This window comes from Lissotriton helveticus, chromosome 3_2 (genome assembly GCF_964261635.1).
Source record: "Lissotriton helveticus chromosome 3_2, aLisHel1.1, whole genome shotgun sequence".
Classification (NCBI taxonomy): Eukaryota; Metazoa; Chordata; class Amphibia; order Caudata; family Salamandridae; genus Lissotriton; species Lissotriton helveticus.
The window spans coordinates 283431360-283457430 of NC_136062.1; the positions used below are offsets into that span (position 1 = coordinate 283431360).

General features: G+C 42.3%; 1 protein-coding gene across 5 annotated transcripts in view; it reads left to right on the top strand.

Moving 5' to 3' along the window:
* The window catches only part of TMEM266 (transmembrane protein 266), a 795378-nt gene that overhangs the window by 474656 nt on the left and 294651 nt on the right, over nucleotides 1-26071 (top strand). For all 5 annotated transcript variants that reach the window (XM_078685229.1, XM_078685230.1, XM_078685231.1 and 2 more), the window contains one exon: nucleotides 3629-3744. In XM_078685229.1, the coding sequence (XP_078541355.1) occupies nucleotides 3629-3744 (116 nt within the window). The remainder of the gene's footprint in view (nucleotides 1-3628; nucleotides 3745-26071) is intronic.

Here is a 26071-nt window from a genome sequence, read left to right on the forward strand (position 1 = left end):
GACTAATCTACCCGACGGGAAAGCGGCCGGGCTCAACTGCATTCCAGTTGAATTTTATAAGGTTTCTCTCTGCCAAATCAAAGATATTTTTAATACTGTAGTGACGCAAATTTTCAATGGCGCAACCTCCCCTCAATCGTGGTCCATAGCTAAGATTATTGTCTTAAAAAAGACAAATCGCCAATAGAAATGGGGTTGTACCACCCAGTCACCCTTATCAACGGTGACTCAAAGATATACGCCAAAATATTTGCCCCCAGACTCTCTGCTAAAATTTAAAGTCTTGTTTTCAGGTGTCAGCGCGAGTTTATACCCGCCAAGGGCACCACTGAGCATATTCGGAGGGTCATTACTCTGCTTGACGCTGAACAGATTTCCGGGGACGCGACGGTTGTAATACGCGATGCTGAAAAAGCATTCGATCGGGTCTCCTGGAATTTTCTCTGGAGCGTTATGCAGAGAATGAACTTTGTGCCTAAAGCCATCTAGGCCATTAAGGCGTTATACCTTACTCCTATTGCTAGGGTGTCTATTAAGGAGTCATTGACGGAGCAAATAAAGATAACGTGGGGGACCCGACAAGGATGTCCCTGCTCTCCACTACTCATTGCCATGTACATTGACCCATTTAATGAAAAACTTGAAGAAAATCAGGCTATACCGGCAGTTAGTAGATTCGGCCTAGTAACTAAAATCATGGCCTACGCCGATGATTTAACTTTGGTTACACCAGATCCTGAGAAAGCCATCCCTGCAATCGAGGTGGAGGCTCATTTATTTGGTGCTTTATTGGGGTATAAACTGAACAAAGGAAAAACCCAAATTATGATAAATATGTCACCTGGAATGAGAAAAGAGTTGTTGCAAAAGCTAAATATCTAGGGGTAGACATCTCGGCTTATACTGACCTAATTGTTGGCCAGAATATGGCTCCTATTGTGTCAGAGCATTGAGCCGCCTTAATAATCTACACCTTTCTATCGTTAGCCGCTGCAAAGTGCTTAAAATGTTTTTTTACCCCAGAATGTTGTACTTTTTTGGAGCCATTCCTCTAGAGTTTAATAAGGCAAGGCTTTTAAAATTTGATAGGTTGTTTTCTCAGTTTGTGTGGGCATTCTCTCAACCTAGGAGGCCATACAAATTTCTGTCTTTACCCCGGGAAAAAGGGGGTTGGGCTTTACCCATCTTAAAAATATACTATTGGGCTACCGTTCTGCAATCCTGTCCTTTACTGATGCAAGATTCACCCCCAACTCCTACTTCAGGTCGGCCCTCACCCTTCGAACTTTTACTTGGCCCCGATGCCTGGGGTCATTTGTGGCGTCAGCTGGAATTTGGATAATATAGAAGGGTCAAATTTAAGACCCTTATAGGAGTTTACAAGGTTTTCTCCGCTGTACGTAGAAATCTAGGAATTGGTAGATTGAATTTTTACACTCCCATCCAGAATAATCCCAATTTATCGGATATCTTTAGACCTTCTTATTTTCAAAATTGGGCAGATAAGGGGGTAAAGAAATTAGAGGGCGTTTGCTCGTCCAAAGGGGTTTTGTCCTTTGAGGAACTCCAATCCCTCTTTAACCTGAACAATAGGGACACCTTTAAATACCATGCAATCAAGTCTTTCTTCTTACGTAAGACTGGGGGACCTTCTGGCTTCGCTAAATGTAAACTAATTGGAAAACTTTGCGTAACTACCCCCCCTCACGAATTGACGTAATCTATGAATTCCTTACTAGTTTAATGCCTGACGATCTGACTAAAGTCTCAATTAAGTGGCAGCAAAAACTGAATATAATTAACAATGTTTTCTGCCTCGCACTACAATCTTCCCAAAATGATTTGTTATCTGCCAGTCTTCAGGCACAGTTCTACAAAACCTCTTTTTTTTTTTTTTTACATATCACACCGTGCTGGATAGCGAAATGGGGGACTGGTAAGTGTACACACTGTCGGCACTGTGCAGATTTCAGCGCTGACTCAATCAACATGTTTGCTACCTGTGTGGAGCTGGGGCCATTACTAAATAAGATACAAGCTTTCTTAGGTCGGGTTTTATCCCAAAACGTACTTTTAATCCCCATTACCATCTTGCTTGGAATTCAGTACTTGATAAACAGAAAGAACGGGGGCCCTAATCTTTGTTGCCATGGCAGCCTACAGGTTATGCATAGTGACTGGTTTCAAAAAGGAGAGGGTACCCCACTTTCACCAGGGAACAGGGTAGGAAGACAGTTAGTCAAAGGGGAAATCCCTGGAGTCAACTAGTCTACTAATCACAATAGGCCTTTCTTGTTGTCGAAAGAAAGGTCACAGTATGCCATGGGTATTCGGACAAACATAAAAATAGGTTTCCACAAAGAAATAGTCTTGTTTACAATCTAGATTTATTAAAATTACATATGAATAAACAATGAAAACAAGATAAAATCATACAATTCTTCCGAAACAATTAAAATCCACGATTAAGTGTTTGTGTAACACTGTTGAATAATTAGTTTTATCCCTCCAAGATACTTAATCGTGGATTTTAATTGTTTCGGAAGAATTGTATGATTTTATCTTGTTTTCATTGTTTATTCATATGTAATTTTAATAAATCTAGATTGTAAACAAGACTATTTCTTTGTGGAAACCTATTTTTATGTTTGTCCGAATACCCATGGCATACTGTGACCTTTCTTTCGACAACAAGAAAGGCCTATTGTGATTAGTAGACTAGTTGACTCCAGGGATTTCCCCTTTGACTAAATATGCATAGTGACTGCCTGGATAGACCCTAATCCCCCATTGTTCACGCACTTGCTGGCCCAGTTCTATTCGATTTTTTTCTCTTGAAAAGGCAATCTACTCAAAAAAGGGTAGCTGAGCAAAAAAAAAAAAGGGGTTGTCATTTGGGAGCCTCTCTCTTGTTGGCTTAATCTGCCAAATCGTAATTTAGCGGGGCAAGTGTTTAAGCCTTGCATCTCACCCAAATTAGAACATTTTATTCAAACTCTCTTTAGAGAAGGGGGTCTGGGTGTTTTGTCACTCTGGCTTATCAACTATTCGGTGTCTTGTACTAAATCTGTTTTTTTAGTAGACTATTATGATGAATTGTTGTACCAGTTACTCTATCGTTTAGGGAATCATACACATACAAGTTTTGGCGTAGCTGCTTACTTATTTCTATAAAATAATTTGGTATATTTAAAGATGAATTGCTCGCATCGGCCACTTTACTATCTCAGCGAAGTATGTGCACTTAACTCTGTGCTATATAATATTTTGTGGTGCTTTATTTAATGATGTACTGTCGCACTGGTCACTTTTCTTCATGTTTAGCTCTATTGAATATTTATTACTGCCCAACTGTTTGTTGTTGCACTATACATTTTACACGGATCTTCCGACTTGTGATACTCTTGCTCAAACATAATGTATTATTATTGGTTTTTAAAGAATTGGCACTCGCCGGACTTTCTCAGTCCCAGGGGGTTGGGGGAGGGTGGGAGGGGCTGCTATACTTTGTATTATTGCCTTCTTTGTTATGAATTCTTTGTTTAAAAAAAAAGGAAACTGGTGGTGTTTGTGGTTGAATATTGCCCTTAAAATTATATCACACCCCTGTACTGTTTCAATTTTTCAGCCTATGTGTTCCCAGTGAAAGTTGAGATGGAAATGGTTATTCAGCAGTACGAGAAGGGAAAGGCCATTCAGGAAGAGCATTTGGAGAGACTGACCCAAATCTGCCAAGAGCAAGCGGTAAACTTCTATGTAGCAGTTCTTGCTAATTTCGCCGGATGCACCAAGTCCATTGACCGTCTCAACATTCTGTTTTGAGTAGTATCCGGTCTTATTGGAGGGACCTTTTCTCCTTGATTTTTTGTTGGGTTACTTTTACAATTGGCAAGTTTTAAAATACATTTGTTTTAAGTGCAGCATTCTTTACAGGCAGCAATCATCACGAAAGAATAATGAACATATTTCTGCTTTCTCCGTGTTTCAAGTTTCTCAAATTGAAGTATGTGAATTACTGTGAATTACTTTGAAAACACTGTCACAATAGAAGATATGACAGAGAGGATATAACATAAATAGGCCTGAGCCAAATTTTCATTACGCTGGAGTCCATTTGGTTAGCAATCTTGTTGCTGGCAAACAGGAACAACACAACCGAACAGAATGCAAGTAGCTGTTTGCAGCATTTGTTTTTTTATGATATTTCTTTCTCTAGTATGAAATGCTTCTGTGTTGGCAAAATACACTAGGACGCATTTTCCCCTAAAATATAGTGATAAATTCCAGATTTGCATTTAGTATTTGGTTTTATATAACATTTTCAATGAAGTTTGGTAAATTGTGTACACCCCTAGAAATAAGCTGGATTAAAATGTGAATTCCATTATCTGTATTGATCATTTCTAATATTACACAATCTACCAGCAAGTATTGTCCTGCTCATTAACAATTTAGTGACCGAAATTGTCAGTATAGGGTCGCTCCTCTACTATAATGCCCTCATCTGGTCACCTGACCTTTTGCCTAGATTCCATAGTGGATGGTAGACTCCTTTTTCCAGTAGCAAATATTATTGAAATGGACTATTGGGTTTTGCAATAGCCGTGCACTGCAGTGTCTTGCAAGTGAGTCCTGTTGCTCTCTGCAGCCCAGTCCTTTGTAGTCCTATGGGTGCTAGTGTGGATGCATTTTCAGAAGATGGTTTGACAGCTCTACGGCAGAGTTAGCTCATCGCCTAAGACTAACTGACCTTGTGTTAATCGAGTAGATATAGGTTTTTCATTTAAACATGCATTTGGAGTTTGTTACTTGGGATTCCTGAATTTTTTGATTCTCACCAACACCAGGACTTTGTAGTAGCTGGTGTATTTTTCAAAGTTTATTTTACTGTAATCTTTGTGATGATGGCATCTGTTGTCACTTAATTACATTTTTAACTACCAGTGTTTCTGATTACTGGAATTTTTGCTCATGCATGAAAGGTTAGAATTTCTGAAGCTGTGGTTTTAAATGGAAGACTCAGGAAATGGATTGATATTCTGTAATCTCTGTTGTAACCAGTTTACAAACCGCATCCTCTAAGATATTGTCCTCCTATCACTGAAAGCACGGTACATTTACCCTGGCAAGCTGTTGGTCAAAGAAGTCAACCGAAATAAATAAGTCCTTCCTTTCGGATGTCTAGGGCTCCTTGTAAAGTTGAGATCTCTAACCTTAAGGCTCATGATGGTTCATCTGAAGGGTACTCTTGTGGATGCCAACATATTTGTAACAGATGTGCCTGTGGCCAGCTGTGGGAGGTCCTCACATGAGCGTTGAATCCTATCAAGGTCACGTCCTTAAACCATGTTTTTGAGAGTTGTGTTGATAAAAAGGGTCTCCAATTACTGACACATAGGTACATTTAAAAAATTATATTTTTGGGGGAATCTTGGAAGTAGTCGTATTAACTGTATAAAAGAAAAGGTCTGATGACAAGTACACTCTTTCTATAGTAACGTATGTAAATGCTTCCAGAAAAAGCGATAAGCTATAGAATGTTGTTTTTGTCACCTTTTGAAGGAGACTAAGAATCTGTTTCAAAATAACAGGAAATCTTACCCTGCAGAAAATCTTCTTTGGAAATTGCTAAATTTGGAGCAAGCACTCTTAAAACTGAAGCTTTTTGTCATCTTGGTCTGTAATTTCTGAAAAGGTAGCTTGCTTTCTTAAAGGGGTGATGGCTTGTATTTTCTGGGATGGGTTATTCATGTCAAAGCAACATTTGAAGGCCTTGGAATTGCTGACTATGCAAGATGTAGAAGCCAAGGGCTACTTAGAGAATAACCTTTTGGTTTTCCCACTGGTTTTAGAGGCTGGTATATTTTAGGCTTGTACTATCAGTCTCCTAACAAGATTAAGCCCGTAACAGTATAAACTTAAGGATTTTTAGGTACTTCCAAAAATCTCATTCTTAAGAAGAAAACATCAACATCCGAGATTCCTCATTAGACCCTCCAATCAGAACCGTCCTTACAAGTCGAGTTCTCCTTGAAAACTTAACACTCCTCAGCCCTGAGCACTGTAAGGGGTCGCACTTCCTTTACTTCTGTCAAATCTTATAGGAGGCTGAAATATTGAACTAAGGAGAGCAATGTCTTTCAATGTCCACACCCAAGCATGCCTTTTGTGGATAACATGTTTACCAGTGACTTGTGTTAAAATCATAATAGGGGGACTGATAGTGAAGGTAGAGACTATGCTTTTCATTTGTGGACACTTCCATCCTTGCTCTCTATCTCGCCGCACATTCGTTAAAAACTTTTATAAATGACACTCTTCTACTTGCCTTTTTTTGCAACACCATGCTGGCCATGGTGACATTGGAAGTGATTCCTCTGTTCTGGCAGCAGTGGCTGTTTATTTTCATTCCTGTCTTGTCTGTCTGTACGAATTAAACACTCAGAATATTTTAAATCCTGTAGAGGCCTTGAACAAGATAGCTAGTCATTTATGCCTAAATCTGTACAGCCATTAGAATCACCGTGGCTCTTTGCAGTTAACCTCATCGACACCTAATCTCAGGGTCCTTTAAGTCATGTATGTAATAGAATATGGCTTTAATTTAATACGTTATTTGGGGGAATTTCCAATTGTGTTATTTTGACTGAATTATTTGTAATGGGTTTATGCAAAATAGAGTTGACAGTAACCCACAACAATTATGTTATGATTATGATTTTGGAAATCATTTTTCATCCTTATGTGTAATGTATTATACTTGTAATGTGTTTATTTCATGAATACTGTTGTTTTATGTTAATATTTTTTTTGTTACTGGCATTTCATTTTATATTTGTTATATTTTATTGCAGTTACTGTTTACTATTTATCATTTTATATGTTACTCATTATGTGTTAATGTGATGCTCTAATTTGTTGCACTGATGTATTTCATTAAAATATTTATTTTGATATCACATTTATTTCCATTATTCTGTCATCTGTATTATTTATAGTTCTGTTTATTAATTCATTTGACTGTTTTAGTGTTGTATTATTTTTTGTTGTTGAAATTACGGTTGATATTATGTTAGTGTTATAATTAATTGCAGCTATGTTTAAGAAATGTGGAGCCAAACTACCACCTATTTCGTAAATGCAACTAGGCTTCTTAAACTGATTTTCCATGAAGACTCTCTCCCCTAATCAATATATGATCTGCTTAAAACAGCTTGGTGATCATAATGTCATGCGTTTTGAAAACGTATATGGCATGTGCCTGCGTAGCATACTAATTGAGGGCCTACATGCATAGCATTCATGTACTTTAATAATTTATGGCTGTTTTTCAAACTCTACATGTGTGCATTAGTGCACGTCTAGGGTTAGAAAATGTGTGTAGATTATTTATTTTTTATTTTACCTGACTTTTTTTTATTTCCAGTAAGATTGTTTTTCAATTGTATCCCAATCCAATACCATCGCGATTTCTACACAATTTGATGCACGTTCGCACTTGGTGCACTTTCAGTTGTTAGTTATAAGGGACGATAAGTAGAAACATTACACTACCATATTTGTGAATTCCCAATAAATTAGGACTGCGGTCACACTCTGGCTTGCACAGTGTCTCTCTTACCATTTAACTGGTAGCTCAGTGTGAATGCCCACAGCCCTCCATTAAGTTGCAGTGCAGACGAATAAGCATCACTACAGGCAAGTGGATTACATATATTTATGACTATTTTACATTTTATGCATCACATGGAATTCACATTTGTGTAAAGTATTATCTTTCCAAGACAGAAGTCAGAATTACACATGGAAAATGCGGACTCATTGCTGGTTATATCGAAGGCAACTCTTACAACTCAAAGCTGTAAATGCAGTTCTAAAAACACCTGCTTACGGAAAGCTGTTTGTTAGTGATACTTTTGGCAAGCTATTTTCATAGAATTAGTTCCCCATCCAAAAACATTTTTATCCAGCTAAGTGGAACTCGACCTGTGCACCCACTTGAACGTTATTACTGTCAGTTACTAAAATATATAATCTGCAGTACTAAATCTTGATGCAGCCGAGTCAAATTGGCATTAACGAGAGGATGGCTGTGCAACACGCAGTTAAAATGGACAAACCAGCAAGTATGTTGTTGTTCGCAAACATTTTACAAGTTCTTTCCCGCCTATTGAGCTATTTAGCGATTCTTACAGTCTCCAGTCCTGTGGCGGTAGGATCATCATGATATGCTTGAAAAAGTGGCTGGTTGCACTCTTACACGACATCACTCACACTTTTCACGGGTTTTGGCACCCTCCCATGCTTCCACCCAGTGGCGTAGCATGGGCGGGGCCACAGTGGCGGCCGGGTGCCCTGGGCACAAAATTCTTAGAGGCGCAAAATTGCAAAAGAAATCTGGAAGGATACTTGCCTCACGCCCCAGGCGCTGGCAACCCATGCCACACCGCTGCCCCCACTCCCACCCCTCTAAAAAAACAGCACTGTATGTATGATCGATATTCAAGGCGAGTTCCTAAGCAAGGTCTTTACTTTGCAGTGTTGTGAATGCATCACAAGGAAGGTGCTGGAGACCATAAGCAATGTGCTACTGATAAAAGTACTACAGACCCCCACACGCTAGCACTGTAGGACTCTTTGTGGGAGAAGGCTGTGGAGTAGGACTTCAACCTCAGCAGGAAACGTGTTCAGGGCGATCAGCTTTATAGTGCACAATGGCAGACTGGGAGGGAGGCCTGGTGCCCAACTGCGAGCTCAAGGAGGTGGTTTTTGGGTGCTTTTTCAGGTAGGTAGAGTTGGTTACTGTGAGTATCAACTCCTCTTATAAACCTACTAAAATTGTGCATGTTATGGAAAATCAGGTTGGCATGGTGAATGGAGCATTGATGTCACTTTTATTAAACAACTTCATTCTAATGTATGCTTCTTACTGCAGATTTCTCACCTTTAGAATAACCCCAAGCACCAGACCGGATCCAGAGAGTTTTCCCAGTGGTGCTACTTTGCGCTTCTAGGTGGAAACATGTGGCTCTGCGATGACTTTGTACCACCCCAGAATTGAGGGGAATCTAAGGGTCATACTCCACAAGGTCCTTCAGAGGCCAGTCTGCTCCCCCAGTTGATCCCAGCGTGACACGAATTCCCCAAGCCATAGTCGACCCTGCAGCAAATTGAGGGCTTTACGGAGGCTTTGCTGCAGATTCTTCTGATGCACCTTTATGGCACCATACAGCCGCTTTGAGCTCCAGTTGGACTTCTGCCGGCACATTCACCCTCTTCACCAGGTGACCCCAGGGTAACAGTGCCATTGCCAATGCCGGTTTGTGCTTCCATTTAGCGCCAGGGTTCATGCCAGTGCTGATGCGGACTACGCCAGCTCTGGAACAGAGCAATACTGTTGCCAGTATCCCACGCCAAGCCGTTCTCAGCTCAGCTCCAGGCCTATGTCTTGCTATAGGATCACAAAGGTGCAAATACTCAATTTGCAACCAGATTCTCAACCTCTGCCTCGGCTAAGCTGGATGCCTTATTTGGATCTGACTGATGCAGTTCGGGGTATGCAAAACTTTCCTATAACACTGATGGTGATGAGGAGGGCACCCTTTCTCTCCCCACCCTTACTATAGCGAGGATGGGCTATATCTGGATTTACAAAATGCCAGTAGACTAGATACAAACACAGAGTCTGGGATAGACTCACTAACTGGCCACCAACGGAAGAAAGTGCCTCTTTCGCATTAGTTTAGCCAATGACAGATAAAGAACTTGATTCACAAATGCCTACTGTTGAAACCACGACAGGCTTTATTAATTGATATCCTTGAACCAGGTCTAACTTCTTCAGAGCCACCGTTGTCATTCAACAAGGCTCTTACAGACATGCTTATGGCCACTTGGTCCAAGCTGTGCTCGGGCCTTTTGGTCAGTGGACTGCTTCTGGCTACGTAGACTGGTCCTCAGCGATCGCGATTTTCTGAGAGGCGCCCTATGCCCCACAGCCTGGTGGTACAGGTGTCGGTGAGTAAAGTCAAGGTTAGAAGTATCCTTCAAAAAGATGAATGGAAAAAAAAATAGGATTTGGCTGCTTATTGTATCGGGAAAAAATCACTTTGTCCAGCGGCTCAGAGTCGTAAACTGGTTCACGACTACTTTTTCTTGGAACTGACATACATACTGTTTTATGGATCATCTTGTGCAGTTTAGACCATAACTGGTGCATCAGTATCAGCCAGGGTAGGTTTATAAGCTTGAATGGAGCATGATTTCCACTGCCTTCATTGCCTCTTCATTTGTGTTTTCACGCATACTGCTTTGCACAAAAATGCTTGGAGGTGGATCGGAGATTGCTGATTAGGTGATTGGGTACAGTTCAGAAATTGATATAGTTAAAGGATGCAGGCTTGCCTGGACAGTGGGACATCGATAATTCAATAACCTGGGAAGATGACTATATTAAAAAAAAAGCTGTGAGTTATTAACTAACGGACCACAGAGGGGTGGTTTGCCTAATCCGAAACACTGCAGATAAAAGTTGAAGGTGCTCGAGGCAGTCATTTGGAAAACATTTGTAGAACAAAGTTGGACGGTGAAAGATGAGACTACGAGAGTGCTTACCAACTGTAGAATATAGATAAATATACAAAAATAATTCCCTCAGCGTCCCCCTCAGATGCAAAACAGAAGCTGGGTCTAACTGAGCCCACTTAAGAGGACCTTATGCTGGCAGTGCAGGATACCATTGTGTCACCGAAAGTAAAAGTAGATGATGTGGCCGTAAATTTAAATCTGGTGAGAACTGAGAAGGTCGCACAGAGGGAGCTGCAGGCGACAGACATGCAGCAGATGGTGATGACACTTCAATAGAAAGTGGATGACCAACTTAACAGGACGAAGACATTGGATAGCCAAACAGAAGATGCGGTGGAGAGGTCCCGACTAAATATTATTATAAGGCTGGTAGGGATTATGGGCGAGTGTTTGGAGCTTCATTTTAAAGGACTGGGTTGCTAATACAAATTAAGTCAGAAGGACTGTCAGACTTACTTTCATTTGAACAAGTCCATAGCAAGCCTTACTCCAGCCCTTCCCAGGAGTACCGAGAGAACAATTACATGGGAGAAAAATGTATGCAGATGGTGCTAGAATGTTATGTCTGGACTACACAAGTACAGAAGCAGCAGCGCAGGTCATTTGAGTCAGTCAAAAGGAAATGCAGAGATTTGAGCTGAAAATATGTTATTCTTCCTTGCAAAATCAACAAGCATTGGCATAACCAATAGGTCTCGCCTTTGGGAGGCGTAAGTAGTTTTGCTGAATATGAGGTGCACAAGGGCCCTGATGAGAAGTGTGTTTTGAAGGTTGTGTGTCAGGGTTGTGAAGAGGAGTGAATGAGACGGTATTGAGGTACATGAGGTATGTGCACTTGATGTTACAGCTAAGGTGTGTGTGATACGGTACTGAAGAGTATAAATTGAAAACTGTTGCAAACATGGACCCCCAAAATACGTTTGGCCCACACAACACAAACTGCACACACTATACAACATATAATGTAAAATACAGAGAGGTGCTTTGGGGTAATCCTTTTCAGGCATTGGCTGTTGCAAAGAATTTTACAGATGGTTTAATTTTTCAGTTTGAAATGTATGCTGCTTCCAATGGTGGCAGCATGATGTCATGACTTGACACATCATGACATATTATAGTTTGAAGTGCAACATGTACAAGTGCACATTTGTGTGTCCATGTTTTATGCATGAGGTAACATTTTTAAGGTAGGCCTATTGGCATTGCCTATGTTTCTTCACAAATCGAAGCGATCAGACATCTAATCACACAGTTTTCACAGTTAAAATTCACATGTATTTTGCTTAGACACCTCTGTACCTTTCCATGGCAACGGGGTTGCCCAATTTGTTGACTTCCACTCTCCATTTCACGGCACCTGATTACGTCACAGGTCAGGTGTTGATCTTACTGCCTGTGCTTACCTCGTTTGTAACCAGATCATCTCCTCACTTTTCCACCTAGCACGATTTTGAGCAGTTTTTCTATCTACCATCTCTTTGTACTCAGTAACCCACTGGTCAGGCTCAGGTAACAGGGCATGCATAGGCCTTGGATTTCACCCGTCTTACCGACATTGACCAAGATATGAGACCATCCTTTGTATGTAATATTGCAAAATTTCTTGGCCGGTTCTGGGCCATTAGTCAAAGGCTCCTGTCCACTGTGCCTACTACTAGCTGTAGTAAAAGTCTTACGACTCAAGGGTTCTTTAATCCCTAGGATCCTGTTTTTAACTTTCTTCTCAAAGTTTTTATCAAAATCTTTTCAAATTGGGGATATTGTTAGTCATTATTGCACTCGCACTTTATTCCTATTTTATCCTTTTTACTTGATTTTTAATTGAGTACACACATAGAAATGCTGCATCTTAGCGATTTCCTCGGTGTTTACAATTCTCATTATGTGATACTTGACCATTTGAACCTGGTGTACTAAATATCTACTTTTAGTTGTGTTAACTGTATCATGGGCTCCACTGCTAAGGAAGAATATGTATGTATCTTTTATGGTTATACACCCGAAATATTATGATGGACCAAGGTTGATCCCGGAACGCCTTCCAATTCTTACATTAGAGCGTCGATCGGATCTTAATACTGATGTTGTTCTGTGGTGAATTCATGGTTTAAGATTAGATACTGTTTCATCCCACCTCCTCGGTTGTGAACTTGCCGAGCCTCCGACATTTGCTTTAATAACACACAAGTCAATTTTACTGCAGCTCACAGTGTGGTGAAGGGATGTTGGAATTTGGAGAAAATGAGCCATCAAACAGACTGCTTAGATACAGGTATTTTTTTGATGCCTAGAGAGGAAAGTGGGCCAGGCATGTTTTAGGCATATGTCCTAAAACATATCATCTCTCCCGGGGCTGGTTTTAGGGCGGTGTGACCGGTGCAGCTGCACCGGCAATGAGTTTGGGTGTAGTGAGGTGCTGTTACAAAATAACTTATTGGTTTAAGAGCAGCTGCTGAGAGTTCCTTGTGCGTCTACTACATATCAGGTAATAATGAAAATGTCAGGATAATGCTGATGGCTAAGACTCGTGTTGGAGAGAGAACGAAGTTTTATCAAGTGGCAGTTTTGACTCGTCATAAAGTAGCGCACAGGGTTAACATACCTGCTGCAGAGAATGTGTACCATGCGGATCACAGAATTGTATTTATGAGAGCTGCACCGTCTAGGTTAGAAAGTGATGTTTTTTCCCCACTGTTTCATTATCCTAATGTTGTTAAATAAAAGGGTTGGTTTGGGTAGAAATACATTCTTATTAATAAAGCCAACCCCAACCCCTGTGGTTTGTTTTATATCCTAAATGTGTGCTTTTCCAGACCAACCATTCTTAAGATATACAGCCACGTAGTATGGATGTCATGATCCCTATACCTTGTAATTCTCTTTGACTTATGTAACATTTCCTATCAACTCATTCACACAGTATGGCAGCATGGCAATACCCAGACATACCAAAGATCAGGAGTTGCGGGGGAGGGCGGACAGCATGGTGAGAATGTCTAATGTGAGTAAGGGTTGTAGAGACACCTCATGCAAAGCCCATATGTCGTATACCTAGATTTTTTTTATTTTAGCAAAATGTGGTAAATTATTTTCTTATGCATGTTAGATAGATCCCAATATGGAAAGTGTGCGGGATTTCCAAGAATAGATAAATGAATATGAGCAAATGAAAAGTGAGGTGTATGCTGACGAGTGACCCAATTGATGCAGGCGTTCTTAAAGACTTGGAGCCTGCAGTAAATGTTTTTTTACTTGGTGGCGGAACAGTTGTTGCATTACGGTGTAATTTGTACAATAGTAAGAAGAATATGTGGAACCACACAGCTCAAACATGCTTGAACCGCTAGAAAAATTAGATATTTGGAGAGGAATTATTTCTAGAATATATATATATACAGCCATTCGTGCTGAGATGACTAAACATCAGACAAATGCACAGCAAATGTGGGAAGCAGACTGTGGTAATCAGTTTACAGACAAAGTGTGGGACGAGGACCTTCCACTGATATGCACAGCATCGATCAACATCATGTTTAGGCTAATACAGTTTCAGTCTATACATAGAACCTATTTATCACTTGCGGCGTTGCTCAAATTTGGTTCAACCAATAGTGCGGAATGTCCTAAATTTAAAGAGCTAGGGGCAACATATTATCATTTGGCGTGGGACTATGTACAGATGAATGGATATTGGGTACAAGCAAGAGACATACATAGGAAGGCATAGGAGTAGAACCGGGGTTGCCGCTGCAAAGATGCCTTCTTGGTACAGAAGCCAGTTCGTCAAAATGTAAGATTAGAAGCAAGTTTATTAATTTTAGACTCTAAAAGGTGATTGGAAATACATTGGTTAGGCCCCAAATTGCCTAATGTAAAAGAGTGGATAAGAGATGTGAGAGAATGATGTCTAGCTGAAGAAATAAAAATGAAACTTAGAGAAGAGATGATAAGCTGCCAGAGGACTTGGAACTGGGGCAAGTGTTCTCTATGAATTTGTGGTGCCCACCAGATGAATGACCTTCATGAACTGCATTAAATCTGTGAAGTTTATATTGAGATTACATAGATAGAATAATTATAGTGAAAATGAATTTACGGCCGGAACTTTGTTGATAAGTGCCTTGAGCTCTGCGCCCTGTATGTCAAAAGTCAAATAATCCGTCAGTGCAAGTGCACATGTTATATAACTATTGATTTTGAGCTGGAAAATGAAGAAAACTAAATAAAGATATATTTTTTAAAAAGTGGAACAAACGGTGGGGTGAAGGGTGGGGGAACGATCAGAGTGTCAGATAGGCCAGCCAGATTGGCAGCAAAACGTCAGGATTATAGTTCTACCATTGATTGGATACATAGTTGGAAGAATTGCCTGTCAAGACTGTCTGTAGAAAATGTGGGAGAGATTTATCCCATTAAGTGTAAAGAAATGGTGGCCAACATCCAGAATGAAGTAAGTGTCAAGGCCAAATATGAGTTAGTGTCAGCTGATGGTGATAAGATCATGGAGTCAGTCCTGAAATTGATCAAAAATGGACCGATCAGAGACAGTTGTTTGGAAGTGAAAGTGAGACTGTTCATTAAGAGGGACTTATGATTGGGAAGGAATATGTTGTAATGAGAGGTGAGAGATTTGCCCCTCCAGTGCGCCTAAGGCAGAGAATAATCAATTGACTTGGGACACTTATGTGTATTTGTAAAGCTCACTGTCACCCACAAAGGTATCCTAGAGCTGAGTAGTTGTTTGAGCCTGGTCCTACCTATGGTAGGTTGGTTAATTGAGAAGCCAGGTCTACAGCTTCTTGTGGAATACAAGGACAGAGGAGGAGACTCTGATATGGGGATGGAGGTCATTCTGCAATTTAGGAGCAATGTAAGACAACAGTTGTCCTCCTGATCTGGTTCTGTGTGTGCATGGGATGGGAGGGGTCTGGATAATTGGTGGAAGGAGATGCGGCTGTTCAGGTAGGCGTGGCCTGAGTTGTGGAGTGCCTTGAACTTCGGGCAGTCTCACAACCTGAAAAGTGTAAAAGTGAGTTTTTGCTGGCAAAAAATGAATGAAGAAATTATACAAAGAGTTAAGACATGCAGAGTGTGTAGGGAAGGTGAGAAGGGATTGTAGGTGGGAGGGGGCACAATACATCATTTTGAGGATCCGGGCCCGTGTGGTATCTCCCTGATTCTAAACATTTTGCACTTGTGATGTTCATAGTAGATAGCTTCATGTAGAATTCATGCGAGACATAACAACTTCAAACACCATTAGAGTCTTGAATAAGATCTTTCCACCAAGCCATTTCAATGTAGATAATGGTACGCAACTGTGTTCTAGGGAGAGAACAACATTTTTGGAGGCAAATGAAATAAAAAAACAATAGCACCTCATTGTACAATCCGCAATCAAATAGTGCATTGAAGAGAGCAAATCGATTAGTCACTTTGGAGATAGCAGTCGAAAGCTGAATAGATGTGGAGGGTGCTGTCGGGGTCATGTGGTTGTGTTCACTTGCAATCATGGTGTAACTGGTAAATCACCTTTCTCTGTTATGAGGTGCAGGGGCCCAAAAATGAAGTTTACTCCATACTAGTTGAGAAGTTTTGTTAACGGATGGAAAGTGACGTGAGTAGAAAAGGTGAAGAACTGTGGATGGAAACGGATGATTGTGTGAAGGTCAACCTGTAAGAGTGGGACAAGGTCTTTCAAAGTTTGAGTGTTCCTATAGAAACAGAAGAAGGGTTGCTCTTTATCAGAGGAAAAATTAACATGGAAATATGAGGAGTGTAGAGGATAGTGTGGAGTAAGGCTATAGGATGGTGATGACGGATAGGGAGTGTAGATAAGGAGTATGAGCAGACTTTAGGGTGACAAGAGAGAGTGCACAAGGAGATGGAGTAGAGTTGGAAAGAGAAGTGAGTTCAGCTCCTCATGTAGTACGAGCACAAGTTGTGTAAACTTAATGAGGAGAGCACCAGTAACACTGCAAGACTGCGTGAGGATAAAAAAAAAAAGTTTAGTTTATTTTTAATGTGATTGTGCTGAAGTTTTGAGTAAAGGAACTCCCAGCTTCAAGGTCCTGTTTGCATTGTATTAATTTATTAATGTATTTGATCTTTTAGGGTTTAATGTGTGAAGGATGGAGATGTCTTTGTCATTTTTTGGGGGGGAGATTTAATTGTTCAGTTTTCAAAAACCATACAATCTAAATTGGCACAGCTTCATAGACATGGTTGTAAACATGCACACATACAACTAGTAGAGGAAAGGCGTTACAAGATTAGTTGTCAGGGTAGATAGGCCCATCGCAAGTTCCACAGTACATTCAAAGTAATAAAGTGCAAGGAAGTGACATAAACAGATGGGCAATACAGGCTTCTTCAGAGACACAGGGATTCAATAAATTTTTATTTTACAATGAATTGCTTATGGTGTTCACACAGTAGCCTATAATTTCAAATTGGACGGGGTGATGCATGGGACAGAGCTACAGCATCCATCACCCTTGGCTCACACTGGCGCTAGCCTCTTCGCCTGAGTCTGTGGCCTCAACACCGTCCATGTAAGCCGGATATGGTCCCCAGTTGTTTTTAGGGCGGCTCTGTGGTGGTAGGAGCTCACTAAATGTGTCCAATTGCATGTTACAGTATGTCATATCGGCATGCCAATCCTTCAAAGTCGAGAGAGGGCCACGAGCCCAGTGCATAGCCACTCAACTTCTCACCAGTAAGAGACCTATGGCCACCAACCGTCTAACCTCACCCTGCATCATATCCCAGCATCGCAAGCATTGGAGCAAAAACTAGGGTCTCGCTAGTGATGGTTTCTAGTTCACGGAACACCGCGCGCCAGAATTCATGTACCCTGAGAGATGTGTTGTAATTTAATAGATGTGGAATGTTCTTGAAATCCACTTGAATCCACTTGTAATGCTCAGTGTAAGAGACACCTTTATCCTGCAAACTGCGATATCTTATGATGTGCAGTGCTTTTACTGCTGCACCGTAATCTCTCTCTCTAAATTTCATCATATGCTTTATTTAACCACAAACTCCTTTAGAGATATGAAAAAAGGCTAGTTTGTGCGCCATAAACACCACGAAAACGGAACCTGTGGATCTCTCTAAAAGACACTCTGTTGCCTTCTATCTCCGTAGAGGGCCTACGGAATTAGAAGGCAACAGAGTGTCTTTAATGTGAGCGACCGCATGGCCGTGAATAAAAAGGAAAAGCCAGTGCAGGTGTAGCTCGTTTTTAATTCTAAATAACGTGGTCTGAAGTTTCAAGGTCCACCTTATTTTGGGTCAGATCTTATTTACACTAGCGCTCACAGCACCAGTATCTTTACTACTGGCGCACTATTTCTTTCACTATACTCGCACATTATCTTTGTTTTGTTTTGATATGGTGGTGCTATGATGAGAACCTGAGCCCCCTGGTGAGAACCTACCAGTGGACTCCCATGGTGTTACTTCCGTGAGGCACTCCATATCTTTTCACACATTTTTTCACTTTTCCTTTGTGTATAGTTGTGTTGCACTACACGTTAGGTTGCACAAGGAGGGAACAGATCATCAAATTGAACAGGGATTAATGGTGGGAGACAGTATATGAATAACTGCCAATATAGCCCACAAAATTGTGGGGGCTATTAGACACATTGGAATCCAATCGAATCTGTTCTTGGAATAGGGTCGGGTCATGTAGTGTTATGAACCTAAGAAGTTGAGACTGGGGATTCCTAGCCCTTTGGCTGACCCTGCACAGGTCTATACCTTATGGATAATGATGGTGGATGGCTTTGCTACCCTTTTGAGTATTCTGCATGGGAAAGTCCATTCCTGCAGGCTTTATGACTCTGGGGACTCTAAGCCATGCAAATTGGGCCCTATTCAGTGCCGTCTTGGAAGCCGGAGCTGCCTGCAGAGCTGACTATGGTCAAAAGTATCAAGTTTGAAAGTATTATTTGTGTATCAAAGGAGAAGGTCAAGGCTAATTTCAAAGAGACCAGATGGTCTCCTGCTTGGAGATTTTCAGTTCCGATTTAGATGCCTTGGCTATGGTGGATAAGCAGTATGGCCAGATGGAGGATGATGACTGGGGCTGATCACCTCGTGCCACCTTGCAATACTGATGATGGCCTCTATTTGGACTTGCAAAACGCTAGTGGCCTAGAAACTTCACCAGTCTGTGAGCTTTCTTACCTCTCTAACACTGCCTCAGATGAGGTTTCATCTTCATTCGTCATTCAAAAGGTGGCAAAAACTTTGAAATTGACTTTAGCTTCTGTGGAATTAAAATCTAACAAACTGACAGGAAGCTTGGAATGTTTCCTAGGAACGGCAGAGGTCTTGCTTCCATTTAATGAAGTAAATTGCCAGACTTCATATACCTTCTCTGGGTGCTCTGCACTTTTTGCTCTCCCATAAGTCACCGGAGGCTCTAGTTGATCTGATATTGTCATTAAAACAAAATCCCAGTGCCTATGTCAAGGCTTGTTAAGGGACTAACCTGCGATCCAGGTGGCTGATGTCAGGAGTCCAGATTCACTGCAGAAACAGCATGATTCCACCCAACCCATATATAGTCCAAACCTGCAAACACTTCAGGAACTGTGTATACTCAACTTGTCAAAACAAGGGGAGGGGGATTGGGATGAGAGAGTGAGAAACAGGCGGTCCTCTATGTCGATATTGTCAATAACTTCTCATTAGGACGAAAAGAAAAATGTTTTAGATTACTTAGGGCCCAATGTAGGTAACTTATTTTTACCGGTTCTTAAATACCGATTCATACCGAATCGGTATTTATGAATCGGAGAACCATATGTAGCAAAAAAATCGGTAAAAAATACCGATTCAGTAACATTTGGAATCCACACTCAGTAAATACCGAATCGGTAATCACCGATTCGGCAATCTCCGAATCGGTATCACCCATTCAACCTTATGGGCCTCCAGGCCCATAGGAATGAATGGGAGATACCGAATCGGAGATTACCGAATCGATATTTACCGATTCGGTAATTACCGAATCGGTTAAATCCAATCTCGAAAATTCGAATAGAAGACATGTGAACCAGTGAACCAATCAGGGACACCCACCACACCCCACAACAAAGCAACTGAGGAATCAACCAATCAGATGCAAGTACCACACCCCAGTACCTGGAGGTGGCCACACCCATGCAGGTGCAGAGCTTCAGAACTGTTGAGAGAGCTGGAGGGGAGACAGAGGAGCAGGCTGCACTGAACTCAGCAGAGCATCACCTTGGAATCCCAGGAAGGCCAGAAGGATGGAGGAGACAGAAAAAGGAAGCTGAAATTCAGCACTACTGAGCTCCAGGTGCTGGTGGAGGAGGTAGTGCAGCATTACAGCCAGCTTTTTGGGAGACAGTCCCTGCAAGTAGCAGAGTCTGTCAAGAGAAACACCTGGCTGGCGATCCAGAGCAAAGTTAATGCCCTAGGGGTCACACATCGTGAAATTGAAGACATCAAAAAAAGGTGGTATGATCTGAGGATCATCACCAAAAAGAAGATTGCAGCCCAGAGGAAAGAATCCTCAGTCACAGGTGGAGGGAAGAGCTGTGCACCAAGCCTCACTGAACTGGAGCAGCTGGTTGAATCCACCACGGAGCCGGAATGTATACACAGGATTGGGGATGCTGACAGCTCAGCCAGAGCTGCAAGAAAGAAAGGTAAGATGCATAGACATGAATGCCCACCCATTCCCTGGCCCCTTCCACAATGTGGGTGACTGAATCACAATCCAGTACACATGTCAGTACTCACCTGCAGTGCATCATGGTAGTCGTAGTCATAGGAACATACATCAAAGCAGCCAACACATAATTCAGCATGCCATGCCACACTCCCCACACACAAGCAGTTGAGGCGTAGCAAATTGTGTGATAGGAATGAGTGTAATGAAGACACACAGGTGACCATTGTCCATGTCTGCCCACAGGAGAGTCATCGCGCAGTGCAGCTCAGGGAGGGGAGGCGAGTGCACCAGCAACTGCTGCGAGGGAGAAGCCTACTGACACGTCAGGACCCAGCACTGTCCCTGAGGACTCTTCCACAGCGCAGGCACCCACAGCATTGGAGGAAGACACCACAGCACAGCCACTGTCACCCCTGCTGTTTGGGACACAGCCTCCGGAAACACCAACCTCAGGGTCCCCTGTGCATGTGAGGCCAAGGAGGCAGGATGTTCCACCACTCAGGATCCTTGAAAGCTCTGATGAAGAAGAGGTGGAGGTTCACACAGCTAGCACCCCACCACTGGCTGGCAATGCAGGGCAACAGGGGTCATCAGGATCTGTGCGTGCAAGTGTCCGTGGTCGTAGGGCACGTGAGCGCGATGAGGGGCAGAATATGCAGGTTTTTTTTGCTGGTTTGGAAACCACTATGGTGAAGATTCAGTGCATGCAGGCCAAAGGGATCATGGCTGTGCACAGACAGGTGCGCATCCTGAACAGCAGGATGTCAAACATTGATTGTGGGATATGCTCCATGGCCCTTGAGATGAAGTCCATGGGAAAAGGAATGGAGTCCATGGCAGAGGGGGTGAGGGAAATGGGTGTGCGCATGGGTTCCCTATGTGACATGCTGGAGCGTGACCAGACAGAAAGGAGCAGGAATAGGCACAAACTCAAGCAGCTGAATAAGTCCATCAACCGTCTGGCAACTGCAACCACCCTGCTATGCCGCCGGTCAGTGAACATGCAGACTGACATTGTGCACTGCTGCAGTGACTTGTCCAGGGGCATGGGGAGATTGACCTCTGCTATGGAGGTACTGCTGACACAGCAGACAGCCACTGCTGGTAACACGTGTGTCGGGGACACAGAGGAGTCCACAAGCAGGAGTGGATCCAGCACGCCTGTACAGGACGTTCGTCAGAGCAGCAGGCTCCATGCAGATGACCCTGGCACCACAACGCAAGTTGACCCCCTGCCCCGTAGCTCCCACAACATATTGCGTAAGCGCAAACATTAAAAAAAATATCCTGAACACAGGATAGGTCGCAGTGATGTCAACTCTGGCCACCCAGTGTGAAAAGTGGATTTTATTTGGTTCATGTGTCCTGGTATATGTGAAGTCCATTAGTGCAAATTAAACTGAGTGCTTCAGAAACTAAACATGCCTGTGTCTCCTCGCTCTATTAGAAATATCTGGTGGTGATTTCTGCGTGTCTCAGTCGCCCATCTGTTGCTGGCGCTGCTCCTTCTGCATTGTGATTGGCTTGTTCTGTCCCATCATCTATGTCCTCATGATATGTGATTTCTACCTCTGTGCCCTCCTTGGTGGCAAGATTGTGCAGCATGTCGCAGTTCTCAATAATCTTGCAACAGGTAATTGACGTGTACTGCCGTGCACCTCCACTCTTATGGAGGCACCTAAATCTGCTTTTCAGCAGTCCAAAAGTGCGTTCCACCACGCACCGTGTTCTTCTGTGTGCCACGTTGTAACGCCTTTCACTCCTGGTGGATGGATTCAGGTAGGGGGTGAGGACAAATGAACGCAGGGCATATGCACTGTCACTTGAGTGGAAAATGAAATGATGATTAGTCACATACTCATGATTGCTCCTTATGCATTGACTATCAGGGTGTCTCACAGTTATTTACCTAGCAGATATCCATCCCCAAAATCACCATCAACAAGGCGTCTGTATATCCCACTGGGATGTAGGAGTCGTGGGTACTCCCTGGAAATTCTGCAACAATGTCCGTAATTATGTTGGCAGCGTTGCAGATCACCTGTACATTGATTGAATGCGTAGACTTCCGGTTTCGATATATGTGTTCTGTTGCTGCAGGTGGGCATAGTGGGATGTGCGTACCATCGATACAGCCTATGATGTGCGGGAAGTGTGCGAGTTGGTAGAAATCGGTTTTGGTCTTTGCTAGTTCAGCAGGTGTGTCGGGGAACTCAATGTAGTGTCCCATCCTCTGCATCATGGCGTCCAGGAATTTACGGAAAAAACGTGAAAGGCAGCTCTGGGACACCCCACCTACCACAGCTATGACATTTTGGTAGCTCCCAGAAGCAAGAAGGTGTAGGCAGCAGAGCACCTGCACATGGGCTGGGATGGCGTGTGCACTTGGGGTTGGGTGTTCCAGATATGGGTGGAGGTCCCTGATCAAGTCCAGGATGGTTCTGGGGTGTAGTCTGTATCTTTGCAGGATTTCAGCTTTAGTCATTTGGAAGAGGGTGATCCTCTGCCTATACACATGCTCCTCCCTTAGCCAGACCCTCTCTCCTGCACCTGGTTTCCACCTGCTTTCAATCCATGGTAAATACCGACTCTTAAATACCGATTTTCATGGTATTCGGTATTTTTTGTGTTTCCTACATCTCGATATGCCATTTTTACCATTTCTTATTTACCGATTCGGAAAATAAGAATTCGGTATATTCCGATTCGGAAAATACCCATTTCTTATTTTCCGACTCTGTAAATAAGAATCCGGTATATTCTGATTCGTTAAATACCGATTCGGTATTTTACCGACTGGTTTTTACCGAATCGGACACTTTTTTAACACATACATCTTGAAACTCTTATTCCGGTCGGTAAGGGCCGAAATTACCGATTTTCGGCCGTTACCGACCGGTAATTGGCGACCTACATCGGGCCCTTGGTGCCTGATTTAGAGTTTGGTGACCGGGGTACCAAACTGCCAAACTCTTGATGCACCTGCCCAAATATGAGTTGGATGGAGCCCATGACTTGCTCCAACTAAGTAAAAAAAAAAATGCCCCTCACTCCATGGAATAAAACTTCTATGGTGTTGGGGCCATTAATTTTTACTTTCCAAAAACAAACTGAAGGAGTTTGTTTTTAGAAAAGTAAACACTTTTAGAAGTTTGGTGTAAACGTCTGTCACCAGTGACAGACACACAAACCTCTAAATGGCTTTGTATGAACCATCATCACCCACAGAGTTCACTGCAGAGCCGTCGGTGAACTCTAATTTTGGCGGGTAGAGTAAAGGCAGGGTGGCAGACATAATAAGCCTTCACTTTCCCAATTGCTCTGGAGAGTACTCAAAAACTCAGTACTCTTATTAACTCATACTCCTCTGTCAGTTCTTTAGAAAAGCGACAATATCTTCTTTCCTGTTTTTGCACAAATTTGCAGATGTGAATGGTGGATGAACAGCACCCAGTTGGAATTTTTTGCACTGACATCTTTCTGTAACTGTCTTAATGAACAAGTCCAAAGGTTTACTCTTATCCTGTCCCTCTTCCAGTCTCCTGTTTGCTAATCATCATAAACAAAACTGTCATACCATAACGATTGACAGGTTATTTATAGTAATGTTTCAATAATTTCAAACTCTTCCTTCTTGGTAAACCATTAACACGTTGTCTCTTGAGTGGTTCTAAAAAGGACCTTTGGAAACTGAGATTTCTGATTCTGATGCCAGTAAAGAAATGTCCAGGCCTTTAATGTCTATGTCACAGAACTTACTTTTTAGGAAAGAAATCCATTGAACACACTGACCTTGTGTTCTGCTATGCTGAACTAGATGCAAGGGTTTCCTGATGTCAGCTGCTGCTACAGGAATTAAGGTTGATAAACACTCTCTCCTTTGTGGTGAACAGTTGCAGACTGAACACTGAATGAGGCATTGGGTGTGGTTTATATAGAACTGTATCCAAAATGGCTGCCAAATCTCACGTGAACTTACGCAACTCTTGCAAGAGTTGCTGCATACTCTTGCGAGTTAATGCTGAACTTCCTAGAAAACAGATCATGCAATATCGTTCTCCTAAATGAAGCCAACAAACTGTATACACAAGTTCTGGGTCAAGTGACTATTTGTGCCACATAGCATTGAATTACTGGGCTGGTTGCACTGAACACGTGTGCATCATGTGGCTGTGCAAGTGGGGCTGCCACCCAGCTTAGCCAGGTATCAGCACACATGAAACCTGTCCTTGAACTGGGATTGGTGCCGACCTGGTGTAGGCCTTATAATGTGAGTGGGAATTGCCAGTGTAAGACTGTGATGCTGAACTGAGAAGGGTGCGCTGTATTCTGTTATACATTATGGTGAAATCTGCACCATCGAGCAGCTTTGATTTAGTTTGGTCTAGAAATAACAAATCCTTTGTTCCCTGGTACAAATGGATCCTGACTACAGATTCAATGTCTCTTTTACAAACCTACCAACTAAATAGAAAAATCGTACCATCTGAGAAGGGGGATGAGGTGAAGTCTGCACTGAGAAGCACCTAAGAGGTACATGTGCCCTCACCCTGCCCCCAAGCCATCTCCTCCAAAAAACCAAAACTTATAAGCTTGCCAAGGCTGTTGCTTATGTCCTGAGGTGTTTTTACACCCCTTAATGGCCGTCGGCAGTTCAAAGCCTCTGAAAACAAGCTCCTCACTCATAAGGGCACTTTGCCAGTGCTTGTGCCTGGGAAGGAAAGAGTGGGGATAGAATCTGTGTGTGAAAATTACATTTTACACTGCACCATGCTTGGGTAGGCTGGTTCCAAGCAGGACAAAGGAGGGAGGGCCATATCTCTGGAGCCAATCACAGGAGTTGCTTTCATTTGAAGTTTTGGAGGGAAGGCACCAGACCACAAGCGGGTGTCCAATAGGAGTCAGGCACCCATGTATAAAACAAGTGAGGAATAGCACGAGGCCTCATAAAAAAAATAAAAAGGCTTTTTAGTAGCGGCATGAGGCTGCAGCTACAAAGAAAATGGCTACAGGCAAAGTGGTGTCCCACAGTGCCTAGCAGCATTAATTTGCACCCAGTGTCCCGAAGGGTAAAGGCACCGCAGCACTACTTTCAAAGTGCTAGATGGCCATTCTGGGATAGCAGTGGACCTCCATTACACCATATGAATTCCCTGACAAGTTTTTTAAGACACACTATGTCGCCTAGAGCATTGAATTAGTGACCCCCTGGAGAGGTTTGATTAACTCTCATCCAATCTTGGAGCTTGTACTAAGCGCAGGGACACCAGTGGATGAGTTCCAGGGCTGTGTGGCAGTATGTATACAAGTAGAAAAAAGACTCATGCACGCAATTTATCAACATTTTAAATACTTTATTAACCATGAATGAATTACACTGAATCATTAAGTTTTACTGAAAGTCTTGAAAATGTTTCATTGATGAGAACAAGCTAACAGTGAATCATTATGTGTTAATGAAGTTAATTGAAAATGCTTTATTGACAATTATAAAGCTAACAGTGAGTTAATATCATGTAAGGTGGTGCCACCCTTACTGATTTTAATAACTACTCTCCATTGTGTTATATCTAATATATGTTGGAGTCTGATGGCTATAGGCCTCCTGGCTCACTAGGAGTATGAACTCTTAGAAGGGTGTCACTATACGTGTTCCCACCTGCCACTATGTATATATTTATAAATTAATGCGTAGTAGTGTGCACATAATAAAGTACTGTTCTTTCTCTAAGAAAAGGCACTGACTGGACAGTGATTTATTGGGTGGTG